Source organism: Micropterus salmoides, unplaced genomic scaffold (assembly GCF_014851395.1).
Source record: "Micropterus salmoides isolate LMB-PRFRI ecotype aquatic unplaced genomic scaffold, ASM1485139v1 Ms_hic_scaffold_15, whole genome shotgun sequence".
Lineage (NCBI taxonomy): Eukaryota > Metazoa > Chordata > Actinopteri > Centrarchiformes > Centrarchidae > Micropterus > Micropterus salmoides.
The window spans coordinates 20,205,502-20,219,750 of NW_024040596.1; the positions used below are offsets into that span (position 1 = coordinate 20,205,502).

Sequence of the window (14,249 nt, forward strand, 5' to 3'; positions counted from 1 at the left end):
AAAGTGAGAAAATAATAATTATATTGCTTTACAGTCGTACTGATGGAGAATGGAGATGTCTACACGTTTGGTTACGGCCAACATGGGCAGCTTGGACATGGAGATGTCAACTCTAGGTACTGCTTCTGTTGCCTTACATCTTTAAAGTGAAATGAAATATTTGTAATATATAAAAATAGTTAATGTCATTTAAACATTAAGAAATGGTAAGAATATGGACAGATAAGTTGAAATGCCAAGCGTGAAAGATGACATGAAATACTACATTACCCATTAAAGCTAGCCACTTGTGTTTATTCAGCCCAATGTAAAGATTGAGAAATGTAAGTCCAGAGTCTTGCTTTGTCATTTTATTGGCCAAACACAAATAAACTGGATTTTTTTATACCTGCTAGGGGTTCTCCAACTCTGGTGCAGGCCCTTCCAGGTCCCAGTGTACAGGTGACAGCTGGCAGTAACCACACAGCCGTCCTCCTCATGGACGGGCAGGTCTTTACATTTGGCAGCTTCTCGGTAAGAAAACATTGTCCCTGATACAATGTGTAATCAACTGCTTTTTGGGAGGGTGAGAATTTCTATGTGTGTGTATATATATGTCCTTGTTTTTCAGAAAGGGCAGCTGGGCCGGCCCATCCTAGACATGCCGTACTGGAATGCCAAGCCATCACCCATGCCCAACATTGGTGCCAAATACGGACGAAAGGCTACCTGGATTGGTGCCAGCGGAGACCAGACGTTCCTGCGGATCGATGAAGCTCTTATCAACTCCCATGTCCTGGCTACTTCAGAGATCTTTGCCAGCAAACACATTATTGGCCTTGTGCCCTCCTCTGTGTCTGAGCCGCCTCCTTTTAAATGTTTGCTTATCAACAAAATGGATGGAAGCTGCAGGACCTTCAATGACTCTGAGCAGGAGGACCTGCAGGGATTTGGCCTGTGTCTGGACCCTGTGTATGATGTAATATGGAGGTTAGTCCAAGGACTGTACAGAGCAATGAAATCCAACTGTGTACTATTTTTCCCAAGTTTTAGGATTTAAAATCTTCCTACAGATAAGATTAATTTTCCATGTTTGATTTTTGGCCCTCTGTGTGCTTTTAGGTTCCTGCCTGTCTCAAGAGAAATGCTGTGCTACAATGCAGTGATAGCTGATGCCAGGATGCCCTCTGCTACAGATCTACAGGCTCGCTGTAGCATACTTAGCCCAGAGCTTGCTTTGCCCTCAGGATCACATGCCACCACTACTCGCTCTCACGGAGCCCTACACATCCTTGGTAAGCCTCTGCATCAGATAACCAGCGAAGTGCCCTCGGTTATATGAATATTTTATGAATGTCTTATTGTGAATATGTACACGAATGCTACAACACACATGATGATGGACAATGCGGATATTCATGTTTCTTTAAACAAGCAGATATTACAGCAGTGTCTAAACCCCGCTCCTCTGATCCAGCTACAGCATAGTCAGTTCAGCTTCGTAAGATGTTTTTCTTTAGGATCTTAATTCTTCATTTTGCTGTCCTATTGTCTCCGATATTACAGTGGAGTTTTTAGAATAATTATATAAATCTTATATTCTTTCTTAGGAACCACAGATTTAGTGATGTGCTTTTCAGTTTTGCCATCAGTTCAATTTTAATTCTTGAGAAAAATGCCTATAGAGATAGAGATTTGTGACAGATTTGCCCCTGGATTGTTGGTACCAAACATATAATTAAGCTTTCTCAGCAATACTTAGGTTATGAATATATCTTCATCATTCAATACTAAGACGATATATACTGGGTTGTCCACTTAGGTTGTCTGGATACGCTGGCAGCCATGCAAGAGCTGAAGATGGGTGTAGCCAGCGCAGAGGAAGAAACCCAGGCAGTGATGAAGGTCTACTCCAAGGAAGACTACAGTGTGGTGAACCGGTTTGAGAGTAAGTCAGTTCTTTTTACAAGATACATGATAAATGATGTATGATCCAGCATACTGGGAGAAGCATTTGGCTGATATAGGTTTTGGTTTGATGTTGTTATTGCATCAAGCTAGGCCAACTTTTTACCCTTTTAAGTCAAATCTTCTGAATATGTGATATACATTTTTTGTTTAGATACGTTTATCATCCTTCTTAGTAAACAACCAAAGTGGAGCAACTGCTGTGTACTTTGCATAGCCTCATCGATCCCATGTGTGATGTTGTAGGTCACGGTGGTGGATGGGGCTACTCAGCTCACTCTGTGGAGGCCATCCGCTTCTGTGCTGATGCAGACATCCTGCTGGGTGGGCTCGGCCTGTTCGGAGGAAGGGGGGAGTACACAGCCAAGATCAAGGTGAGCTTTGTTTTTTTTGTTTTTTATTCATTTCATCTTTTTAACCATTTATTCAGTATTATTTTCAAGCATTTTTTCATCATGGCTGTAATTTTAGAATTGACTTGCTTTGCTACAGGAGTGACACTTTATCCATAGCATGTGCTTCTGGAAATTGTATACAGTAAAGTCAATTTTAATGTATATAGCCCAATATCACAGGTATCTCAAATGTACCAAATCAAAATGACACTGGGTTGTCAATTGGAATATTACTCAGTTTTCTGCTGCAAATCATATAAAATACATGTGTAACCATAATCAGTGCAAGGCTAGAATAATTGCATTTTAATAGATAAACTTCCTAAAACGAACTTAGTGCCAGTGGAGGATAATGCACTCACTGGATTAAGCTGAATCCTGACCTCAAATTATAGTCATTACAATGTATTAACCCATTCCCGCTGTGCAGCTTTTTGAGCTGGGACCTGATGGGGGTGACCATGAGACAGACGGTGATCTGCTGGCTGAGACCGATGTGCTGGCCTATGACTGTGCTGCCAGGTAAAATTATGGGATTCCTTTTTTTTCCGTTTCCTGTAGCTATTACTTGTTGGTTAAATTTAATGTTGGTGTCCTTTTTTTTTTTCTTTATTTAGGGAGAAATATGCCATGATGTTTGATGAGCCAGTGCTGCTGCAGCTGGGCTGGTGGTATGTGGCATGGGCCCGAGTGTCTGGTCCCAGTAGTGACTGTGGCTCCCATGGACAGGCTACCATTACTACTGATGACGGGTAAAACTGGCACACAATATAGATAATAGTTTGGCATTCATAAATGAATATGTCTTACAAGTTTTCCATATTAATCATTTGGTCACATTTCATGTTATATAATGTTAAAATTTGAATAGTGGTCACTGCCCTTTAATTTGACTTTTTTTGTTTTCCCTTCAGTGTGGTCTTTCAGTTCAAAAGCTCCAAGAAGTCAAACAACGGTACAGATGTAAATGCGGGTCAGATACCTCAGCTACTTTACAGGCAAGTAAAACTTAACACTTAACAGTGATGCAAGCTTATTTCATCTATAAAAGTAAATGATTTTGATTGCGTCTTTATATTTTAGGCTTCCTTCAAATGATGGCAATGCATCGAAAGGGAAACAGCAGACCAGTGAACCAGTCCACATCCTTAAACGCTCATTTGCTCGTACAGTCTCAGTGGTGAATAATGTCTCTATGCTTTGCTTCCTTCTGCTTGACAGCTTCTCTTTTTAGCAGCACCGTGTGTGACTCTCTACCCTTGTCTCTCTGTAGGAGTGTTTTGAGTCTCTGCTGAGTATCCTTCACTGGAGCTGGACCACCTTGGTTTTGGGTGTGGAGGAGTTGCGAGGGCTGAAGGGCTTTCAATACACAGCCACCCTGCTGGACCTGGAGAGACTGCGCTTTGTTGGCACATGCTGCCTTCGCCTGCTCAGGGTCTACATCTGTGAGATTTTCCCCATTGCTGGTAGGAGCACAGAGAACTGAGAATCCTACTATCCGTGTTAATATGATGGCTTGTTCTTTTGCAAAAAATAAAACTATAGTGCTGCTGCTTTTAAACTGTTGCATATTGCATGACTTGAAATTTGATTTAAGGATAAACAGTGACAGTTGTTTTTCCTATTTAGTTATGAATGGCTTTCTAAATGAAAAACAATTGACAATAATCACCCTTACATTTATTCTAGAATGAAATATGTCCATGTTTTGACCTAGAAAACATTAAAACCTTTACAGAATAGATTGTGTTTATATTTCGTAGATAGTTTTTATTGCAAAAAGTACATTACATCAGTTAAACTTATTTAGAGCATAACTTCTGATACAGTCTCACATGCTTCTTTTTCTGTTGTTTGATTTCTAGCCAGTACCAAAGCTGTGGTGGAGGAGTCGAGCAAGCTGGCGGAGTGCGTGGGGAAGACACGCAGCCTGCTGAAGAAGATCCTGTCAGAAGGCATGGACAACTGCCTGACCAAACTGGACAACGACCCCCAAGGCTACCTGTCTCAGCCGTTAACCCTGCTGGAAGCTGTGCTGCAGGAGTGCCACAATACCTTTACTGCCTGCTTCCACTCTTTCTACCCAACCCCAGCTCTGCAGTGGGCCTGCCTCTGTGACCTGCTCAACTGCCTAGACCAGGTCTGTGATGGTAGACCACGTCATTGTATTGTAAATAAGACCATTGCTCCCTATAACTATATTGCCATAGGATGTTAAATGAACATTGTAGAAACATTTATATAACATAATAAAATTAGAGATAAATTTTTCTTTTCCCTGTTTTTTTTTAGGACATTGCTGAGGCCAACTTTCGCACATCCAGCAGCCGTCTGCTGGCGGCCGTAATGTCAGCTCTTTGCAACACCTCTGTGAAGCTGACATCCATCCTTCCCATTGCATATGACGGGGAAGTGCTGTTGCGTTCACTGGTCAAACAGGTCAGCACAGAGAATGACTCTGCCCTTGCTCACCGTTTCCCCCTGTTGGTGGCCCATATGGAGAAACTGAGCCATGTGAGTTTTTGCATGTCATATACTGTATGTGCATCAGCTACTTCAAAATAGTGGACGTTGGTGCTTATGGGTGCAGTCAGGAAGTGTTTGATAGATGGAGAACGTGGTGGCATTTGATCATTACCACATCCTAGTCCAAATAACTCATGTACTCTACACATTTTTGTATGTTTTACCCCCTTAGACGGAAGAAAACCTGATGGGCATGACTAGTTTCCGGGAGGTGCTGGAGAAGATGCTGGTGATTGTGGTGCTGCCGGTGAGGAAGAGTTTGAGGAAAGAGGTGGAGCTGTTCTCGCCACACCTGGTCTCCAACACCTGTGGTCTGCTGGCCTCCATCGTCTCTGAGCTCACCGCCTCTGCCCTGGGCTCTGAGGTAACTTAAGTCAAACTAATACTTACATGCACCCACCCAAACACACACACATTAAGACATGCATGTAGGGCCACAGGGCTTGGCTTTGGCAAACATTTTGGAAAAAAACACATTTCCTGATGATCCTGATGTGCTTATATAACATAAACCGTCATCTGTTGTGTATTTTTTTGTTAACCTCTGTCATCTGTAATGGGCATATAATCAGTCCCTCCAGGTTTTCGTGGGCCTTTTTAGTGATTGATGCGGTCTAAAATGCCTGATTTAGTGGCAGCTTTTCTAAAAATTTGCGATGAAAGTTGCAATGTTTTGGGTCATTTATATGCGATGGAATTGTAGAAGTAAGTGAAAACTGCAAAGGTAGGTTTAGAATTGTTGTTGAATCATTATTGCCCTCTGTCACATTCCTTTTTGTTTATCAAACAAATGGGATCGCAATTGCATCCTCTCCCAGTTATGTTAAAGTCAGAATTGTCAAAGTACAGGTTTATAAACTGAAGATTAGATCTGTCAACAAGACTGCATGTCTTTCCTCGTTCTTTTTCTTTCCTGCTTCCTCATGCCATATCCTTTTAATTAAAGCTCTGTTGTTACTGAACTAACTTCATTGTAATGGTGAAGATGGGGTTTTAACTGTTGCCAAAAAACGAGTTGGTAAGAGTAAGTAAGAATAATAGAAAGGGGTGTTTTTCTGTTGGATTTTCTGTATTGTTTTAACAGTATGCTGAGTCATTAAGTGTGTGGGACAGCTGTCTGTCACTCTCCCTCTCTCTTCATTTAATTATCACCACTCTTTCTGTTCATGCTCATACCCACGTAAGCCTCGTTGCCATAGTAACCGTCATTCGAAGGCAGCCCTCGACACCGCTGTTTTTTCTCTATAGTCTGTTGTCAGGGAAACATCTCTTCCTCCCCAGAGCTCCTGGATAGGTCCTTCTGTAGTTGTGTCTGGCTCTCTAGTCAGCGGGCTGACATAAATAGTAATAGTTTGTATTACTTTACACTAGCCAAACCTAAGATGAGACGTTTTTTCACTTTATTTCAGACAATGTATCCATCAATTTTCTCTCTGCACTATTTTTGTCATTGCTGACCTTCAGATTTAGATAACATCCATTACTTGTATAGCAATATTTGAAATGAATTGCTGTTTTTGTGGCTTGTCCTCAATATTGCCAACTGGTGGTGTGCATACTGCTTTTGAGTATAGGACGACCTTTATGCAGAGGATGTAGAGCAGGATTACTCAGGATTTCATTGTTTGATAATATTTGCAGTAAAACTTAGGTTTTCCTCCTCGACTGTGTTAATCAGCCCTTTGTGGTTATGTACTGTAATACTAAATGTTTAATATGGTGCTATATCTTTTATTATGTCCTTACTTATTAGGTTGATGGGTTGAACTCACTCCACTCGGTGAAAGCATCTCCTAACCGTTTCACCAAAACGAGCCAAGGCCGGAGTTGGAACACAGGCAATGGCTCTCCGGACGCCATCTGTCTGACAGTGGACAAGCCAGGCGTTGTGCTGGTTGGCGTTTGCGTCTATGGAGGAGGGGGCATCCACGAGTATGAACTAGAAGTGCTGGCTGATGACGTAAGTGATTATAAATAATTTTCAGCTTATATTTTATGTGTCTTCTGGTTTTGCTTGACTAGTTGTCAACCTTAGTGTCTTGCTTTTAGTTTAGTTTGTTTGATTATTAAAACTTTTGTTCCCTTACCCTTCAGGCACAGACAGAGCACCCAGGGGACTCTGCACATTCTCATAGGTGGACGTCCCTTGAGCTGGTGAAGGGCACCTACAGCACTGATGATTCTCCCAGTGATATTGCTGAGATTCGCCTGGACAAGGCTGTGCCACTCAAGGTACATAAGATCTCAATAAAACAATACATATATGGTTTTGGTTAAAATGCATAAAGTCTCAATGATTTCTTTGTTGTTGCAGGAGGGGGTAAAGTATGCTGTCCGATTGCGAAACTACGGCAGCCGTACTGCTAATGGGGATGGAGGTATGACCACAGTGCAGTGCTCTGATGGTGTGTCCTTCACCTTTAGCACCTGCAGCTTAAGTAGCAATGGGACCAACCAGACAAGAGGACAGATCCCACAGATTCTCTACTACAGGTAAACACAAAGCCAGCATTTTTGTAATATCTCATCTCTGGAGTATTTATTTTTTTCTGACCTGAGTTTTTCTTCTGGCTGAAGGAGTGAGTACGATGGGGATCTCCAGTCTCAGCTGCTGAGCAAAGCCAATGAGGAGGACAAGAACTGTAGCAGAGCTCTGTCTGTGGTCAGTGCTGTGGTAAGAGCTGCAAAGGACCTGCTTCACAGAGCTTTTGCTGTTGATGGTAAGGACAACAAACTTTAACCTGTATTACTATACTAATAACCTTTGGTAACTGGTGTAAAACCACTTAAACTGGAATTGGATTATATGTGTTCACTATCTCTTAAATGTAATATATGTCCTTCATTATTTCCAGTGGATGATATTCCTGAGCTATTAAGTTCCTCCAGCCTGTTTTCCATGCTCCTGCCTCTTATCCTGGCCTACATTGGCCCTGTGGCTGCCTCTGTGCCTAAGGTAAGAGGTCAAACCAGGATGGCAAACCCTTCATCTTGAATTATTAAATTGTCTCTCTCGCTCTGATGTGGGGTTGTGATGAAATGCGTCCACTTCTTCATCCAGGCTGCTGTTGAGGTCTTTGGACTCGTTCAGGAGCTGTTGCCTGCTGTCTCTGCCCTCAACCAAAAATATGCCCCACCCACCTTCAACCCCAACCAGTCAACAGACAGCACAACTGGCAATCAGCCTGAGCAGGGACTGTCGGCTTGTACCACCTCAAACCACTACTCAGTAATTGAGAGTGACCACCCATACAAACAAGCTGGGGTCACGCAATACAGGGTAAAGTATTTAGCATGCTGTAACTGCTTCGCAGGTAACTTACATTTAAAAAAAGTAAGCGACACAAATATAATTTAAATCTAAACTAATCGTGCTCTGTCTCACCTTGCCTCAGGTATTGTTTCCAGACTGTGTTCGCTGGACCACCATTGAGTTTGATCCACAGTGTGGCACTGCACAGCCAGAGGATGTCCTACGTCTGCTCATCCCCAGCCGTACACTCCACCTGTCGAGTCTGGGGGGCAAACCTTTAATCCATGACACCATCAACACCTGGACTGAGCTCAAGAAGTTCTCAGGATCCATGGGCTGGCCAACCACCGTCCTAGTGCTGCCAGGTAAGAGAGGCAGAGCAGTTACATTTATCAACAGTGTTGTTTTGGCTAACCAATAATTCCCAGAGCTCCAAAAGCCACAAGACTTATTTGACTTACTGCTGGAGAATCCAGTCAATTTTCAAAATAAAACACACAAAAATCAAAGACAAATTACCAAATCAATGATCACAATCAGGCAAGCAAATCGCTCTGCTTCTGAAACGCTCCCTGTGGGGTATGAAGCCGTGCAGAGGACGGAACAAAACCAGGTTGCAGGGAGCCGTGCCTGGTAGCACAAAAGGGAAAGATTAACAAAAAGTCAACATCGTCAGGCAGGCAAAATGCTCCACTCCTGAAATGTTAGAAGACTTAATATACAGTAGTTTAGTAGAATAAAATAATTTACTACAAAAGATTGCTACCAAAGCTGTGTTTGATTCTTGAGAGAGACACATAATTAAATTTGACAACTTCTGCTTCTTAATATTAGTGCTTTTAATATTATATTATATATATTATTGTATTAAAAGTATATTTATCTATTATGTGATTATCTAAAGATGTTACACAGCTCTAATATTTAAATTCATCAGCACTTATATTGCTTTTAACACTACTACATTACTTGCCATTTGAGGTATTTGTCAGACTTACTAACTAAAAGCAAACATTAATTTAAGGATGAGGAAAAAGTATGTATTTCAGCTACTTTGTCCACAACTTATAGCTGGATCATACTATGCTAGCATGTACTTCCCAGGGTAATTACTTGCCCTGAATTTTGCCTGTAAGGCTGCAACACTTCCTCTCAGGCTCTATAGCACTCTTAAGTTTATATATGTGCTACATACCTTAAAGGGGGGACTGAGGGCAGAAAATGTCCAAAGTTGCCTGTGCAGTGACCAAAAACCAAAGAGGTCAAAATCAATGCCAGGCAAGAAAAGCAAGCAAACACATTCTTTAACGCAATGCATTAATGTCTCAACTGTGTAGTGAGTGTGTGTGTAGTATAAGGTAGCATAAATAAGGAGTGATTGAGCAGTAAGCCATTCTAAACACAGTTGTAGTTCATTGATCTTAAGTGTTCTCATATGTGCTTTAATCTCCTTAATGATGCTTTAGATGCTGAGCCACCTGCCTCGGCAGACAGCCATTTGGTTTTTCCAGTGATTACTGACAGATCCCTGCGCACCTGTCTGTCTTTTCATCTTCTATTATTCTGTCCTCTCTACTTTTAGGAAATGAAGTTCTGTTCTCACTGGAAACAGCCTCGGACTACGTAAAAGATGAGAAAGCTTGCTTTTATGGCTTTAAGTGTGTGGCTGTGGGATACGAATTCAACCCTGGTCACGACGAGGTACAGACACTCTAGTGTATATCAGTTGTGTAGCAGACTGGCCTTCCATCTTTTCCATCAAGATTGAGAATCGTTAGATCTCATGCATTCTGTGTGTAATCTGTAAAATGTTATGTTTGTGCATTGGTTCAGTCAGAACAAATGGTGAATGTTACAATACCTTCCTGACATTGGCATTATGGACATTTCAGGCTACCATCCAGCTTGAGAAAGAGTTAGCCTATCTGGGTAGCGTGTGTGCTGCGGCTCTTATGAAGAAAGACCTGGCCCTCCCTATAGGTATGGAAAAACAGTGGATGAGGGAATTTGCTGGTGCTGTTGTGAATAACCTCTTTTTCTATGAATCTATGATACAAGTTGTGTGTGACTCCTGGGAGCAAATTAATATTGTTAACAGTAAATTATTTATCTGTTCATGTAATCTCTCCATTTTAATTTATTTCAGGCAATGAGTTGGAGGAGGATCTTGAGATTCTTGAGGAAGCCTCTCTTCAGGTGTGTCATCTCTCACCCTCACCAGAGATGTTCTTTCAGACCCATTGTGGTCATTTTATATCTCTTCAACACTCTTCCTTCCTTGAGTCTTATTTTCTTTGACCTCACTCAGGTGTGTAAGTCCCACTCAGGGATCCTGGGAAAGGGTTTGGCCTTGTCTCACTCCCCCACCATCCTGGAGGCCCTGGAGGGAAATCTGCCCCTGCACCTCCAAACCAATGAACACTCTTTCCTTGAGGACTTCATCACCTGTGTACAGACCTCAAGCGGAGGACGTCTGGCCAGGTAAATGTTTGTGGAGCGCTGCTGTCTTTTGTCAGTACTAGATACCTGACAGTAGCAAAATATGTACTTCGCATTTTCCCTTTTGAAATATGTGTTGGTTGTAAATGTTATTTCAGCTTTACCCCTGCAATTTAAGTTTTGATTGGTGATTCCCTCATTACAAATTAGTAATGTTCTACCCCGTCACGCTCCCATTTGTTCTTTTCTTCTGTCCAGGTGGCTACAGCCAGACTCTTACGCAGATCCCCAGAAGACATCTCTGATTTTAAACAAAGATGACATACGCTGTGGATGGCCAACTACTGTTGTTGTACAGACCAAAGACCAGTATGGAGATGTAGTGCATGTTCCTAACATGAAGGTCAGAATGATTATTTTGACTTTTCTGCTTCCAAGAGAAACATATTTTACAAAATTTAAATGGAAGAATAATTTTGCCTGCAATTAAGTAGTTTATTTAAGTTGTTTTTCATGATCTTTCTAGTTTCACACCCTCTTACTTATTTTTTTTTATCTCTAATGGGTTTAGGTGGAGGTAAAGGCTGTACCTGTTTCACAGAAGAAGTCAATGCAGTCCGAGAATATGAGGAAGCTACAGCGACTACCTGGAAGCCACTCGCCTTCGTCTTCTGGCCCTGACTTAACATTTGGAGGATTGCCAGTCCCCAAGCTGGAGTCCACCTATGAGCCCATGATTGTGAAAGAGGCTCGATACATTGCTATAACCATGATGAAGGTCAGCCTCCTGTAACTGGCTCATAACTCACTCACAACCTCGCTTGTTTACATTTACACAGAAGGCTCCACAAGGGGAGCTATTTGGTCATTATCAGATCGGTTGTATACTGCCCAACCTGTGCCCCCTACAAGAAATGCAAGTAATTGGAGTTTAGACCTGCAGACAAAAGTTGTGTTTCCACCACTATCTCTTTTTAAGGAACTAAAAGGTTCCTTCAGCCCGTTGTGTGCGTTTCCACTGTGGTCTAAAGACCTTAGATTAGACGATTAGACAAATTAACCAGCTGACATAAGCTGTAGGCATATACGAAGCGATGCACAGGCATCATAATTTGTAACCACTATCCATGAGCAAATTGTATAAATGAACATCAGATTTGATTGGTATATAATGAAAAACTATAGGCTATGCTTGACCATTAAAAACAGCTTTTTTTTGTGTGGGAGTATAATAGAGAGACACATGACAAATTTAATAACAAACTGGATAAAGCCATTAAGTTCTTGAAATAACTTCAGCACAGAGAAAGCAACACAAAAATAAAATCCCAGTTTGGAAGGTTATTAAAACATTTTCAGCTGACAAGAGCTGCAGATCAGCTGACCAGACTCATGTCTGTGTCCGGCTGGGTGTTGGAGCATTTTTAACAAGCTCTATAACCTGCTGTAATAGATTACATCTCAGGCGGACATCGGCAAGACTTGCATGTGCTATCTGACTGTTGATTGTGATTTATTGGTTTGCAAACAATGGTGGAAAAGAGAGAAGCAGTCATAAACAAACACTCGACATGCTCGATTAGCCAGTAGTCTCTATTCGCCCATTCATAAATGCACTACAAGGCAAGCGGACTTTTTCTCTTCAGTGGAAACAGTGAGTTCCTCCAAAGGTTCCTAGGTTCCGGGGTATAGTTCCTTTGGTCGAAACGCGGCTGTAGACATGTCAGGATAGTCAACTACTGTACAAGCAAAGAGAGTAATAGCAGCTGCAGGCCACTTGCATATTTATTAGGCACTGCTTTTTTGTGTTTGCAGTTTCACATTAACCACTTGCATGATCCTTTGAAATTTAAATTAACTGGCTTGATTGACTGAATACAGTCAGGTAACATCAGGAAGCAATACAAAATGAAGTTTCCATCTGTTCTCCAGATAGAAGAAAACATGTTAGTTTGGTACAGATCCCAGCAAATGTCACTTCATCATCATTTGAATATTTTTTTTTCAGTCAACTGAAAATTGTGATGCAAAAAGGATCATTCCCACTAATCGAGAATCATACAGCAAATCGTAATATCTCTCAAAATAATAGCTTTGTGATTTATTTTTTTTTTCTTATTTATTTTTTTTACCATATCATGCAGCCACATTAGGAAAAAGTAATGAAATCTTGCAAAATTATTCAAAAAGCATCACTCAAAGAGTTCCAAAGGACAGATTAGTATTATAGACCTAATAGGGAACATCAAAATGGTTACTTTTTCTGTAATTTTTTAAGTGAACTGTATTTTAGTAGACTTTGTTTTTGTTGTTACCTTCATGCTTGTACTCTCTCTCTTTGTAGGCATATGAAAACTACTCATTTGAAGAGCTGCGCTTTGCTTCCCCCACCCCAAAGAGGTAAGTGAGGTAATACAGAAACAAAACACACTTTCCAGTGAGATACAATCTACTTATTGATCGTTGCCCTCACAGACCCAGTGAGAATATGCTGATTCGCGCCAACACTGATGGAACCTACAGCGCCAACTGGACCCCGGGAGCAGTAGGCCTCTACACAATCCACGTCACCATTGACGGCATTGAAATAGGTATGTCAATGTAAACGTCTGTTATAACAGCTTATTTGTCGTCTGAAGTATTTCTTACACAGTAAACAGAGGGTATGCACTAATGTCCATCATCATCACCCCTAATCCCCATCAAGTGACATAACGTAATGCATTTTTAAATAATTAAAGGCCTTCATAATGGAAAGTGAACCACTGTCTTTTATATAATTAAGTTGTAAATGGTCTCTTCAGATGCTGGTTTGGAGGTAGAAGTCAAAGACCCTCCCAAAGGCATGATACCACCTGGCACTCAGATGGTCAAACCAAAGGCTGAACCTCAGCCCAGCAAGGTGAGCTTTTCCTTTGGATTAACCAACCGGGGCATGAACGTGCACATCAACACACCTATAAAATGCATGCATGCTTGCCATCACCCGTCAAATACAACTCAACAGAGACCCGAAAACACTTTGTCCTGTTTTCTATACTATAACCGCTTTAACTAAACTTTAAGCAATATTTTGACAAGTACACTGAGACAAGGAACTCCCTGTGATGTGAAAGGGTTGTTAGTATTGCCATTCGCATTGAGAATAGATGTTTGAGGATTTTAAAATCTGATATTCGATATATCGGCCACTATTCTTTTTTCCCCCCTTCTTTTTAGAAATGCTTAAAAACAGGTTATCCTTAACTTTGTTATGTGTAGCTATGAGATCCTCATCAAGATAACATGAGATAATGCAGTTTTAACTGCGTTAAATTTTTATAAATAGTACTTTGTACAAAAGTACAGCTGATTGCTGTGGTGGATTTGTATCATTCCAAACAAGTGTAACCAACGGGGTTGTTGTATAGTGCTCCCTGGTGGACAAACTATGCAATGACAACACTCGTAACATGACTGAAGGATCTGTCTTCCATCTCTCAATTTCTTTTTCAATTGTCATATATCGACCGTTATAAACACTGATACCAATTGATTGATTTCACCTCTTTGTTTTGGTTTGCTGGTCTGACAAACAAAACAAATGTTGGTCACAAAAAATTATTGAACGGTATGTGTCCAATGCAAGATGATGGGAATCCAAAATAACAAGTTTAAACATTATATATTAATAAAAAGTTAACACATTA

The 14,249-nt window shown here is 41.1% G+C and overlaps 1 protein-coding gene across 1 annotated transcript in view; it reads left to right on the plus strand.

Annotated features, from left to right (window-relative positions):
* Nucleotides 1–14,249, plus strand: part of mycbp2 (MYC binding protein 2) — a gene marked incomplete at its 3' end in the record, with an annotated part of 65,161 nt that overhangs the window by 27,140 nt on the left and 23,772 nt on the right. Inside the window, 30 exon segments of the mRNA XM_038720931.1 lie at nucleotides 35–116; nucleotides 396–513; nucleotides 611–969; nucleotides 1,102–1,274; nucleotides 1,802–1,927; nucleotides 2,194–2,321; nucleotides 2,773–2,864; nucleotides 2,960–3,094; nucleotides 3,257–3,340; nucleotides 3,426–3,522; nucleotides 3,616–3,808; nucleotides 4,208–4,482; nucleotides 4,635–4,856; nucleotides 5,041–5,232; nucleotides 6,622–6,828; nucleotides 6,963–7,100; nucleotides 7,183–7,361; nucleotides 7,446–7,588; nucleotides 7,724–7,824; nucleotides 7,930–8,148; nucleotides 8,264–8,486; nucleotides 9,704–9,822; nucleotides 10,014–10,101; nucleotides 10,268–10,317; nucleotides 10,430–10,602; nucleotides 10,819–10,963; nucleotides 11,132–11,338; nucleotides 12,905–12,960; nucleotides 13,036–13,151; nucleotides 13,365–13,462. Coding sequence (XP_038576859.1) covers nucleotides 35–116; nucleotides 396–513; nucleotides 611–969; nucleotides 1,102–1,274; nucleotides 1,802–1,927; nucleotides 2,194–2,321; nucleotides 2,773–2,864; nucleotides 2,960–3,094; nucleotides 3,257–3,340; nucleotides 3,426–3,522; nucleotides 3,616–3,808; nucleotides 4,208–4,482; nucleotides 4,635–4,856; nucleotides 5,041–5,232; nucleotides 6,622–6,828; nucleotides 6,963–7,100; nucleotides 7,183–7,361; nucleotides 7,446–7,588; nucleotides 7,724–7,824; nucleotides 7,930–8,148; nucleotides 8,264–8,486; nucleotides 9,704–9,822; nucleotides 10,014–10,101; nucleotides 10,268–10,317; nucleotides 10,430–10,602; nucleotides 10,819–10,963; nucleotides 11,132–11,338; nucleotides 12,905–12,960; nucleotides 13,036–13,151; nucleotides 13,365–13,462 — 4,538 coding nt within the window.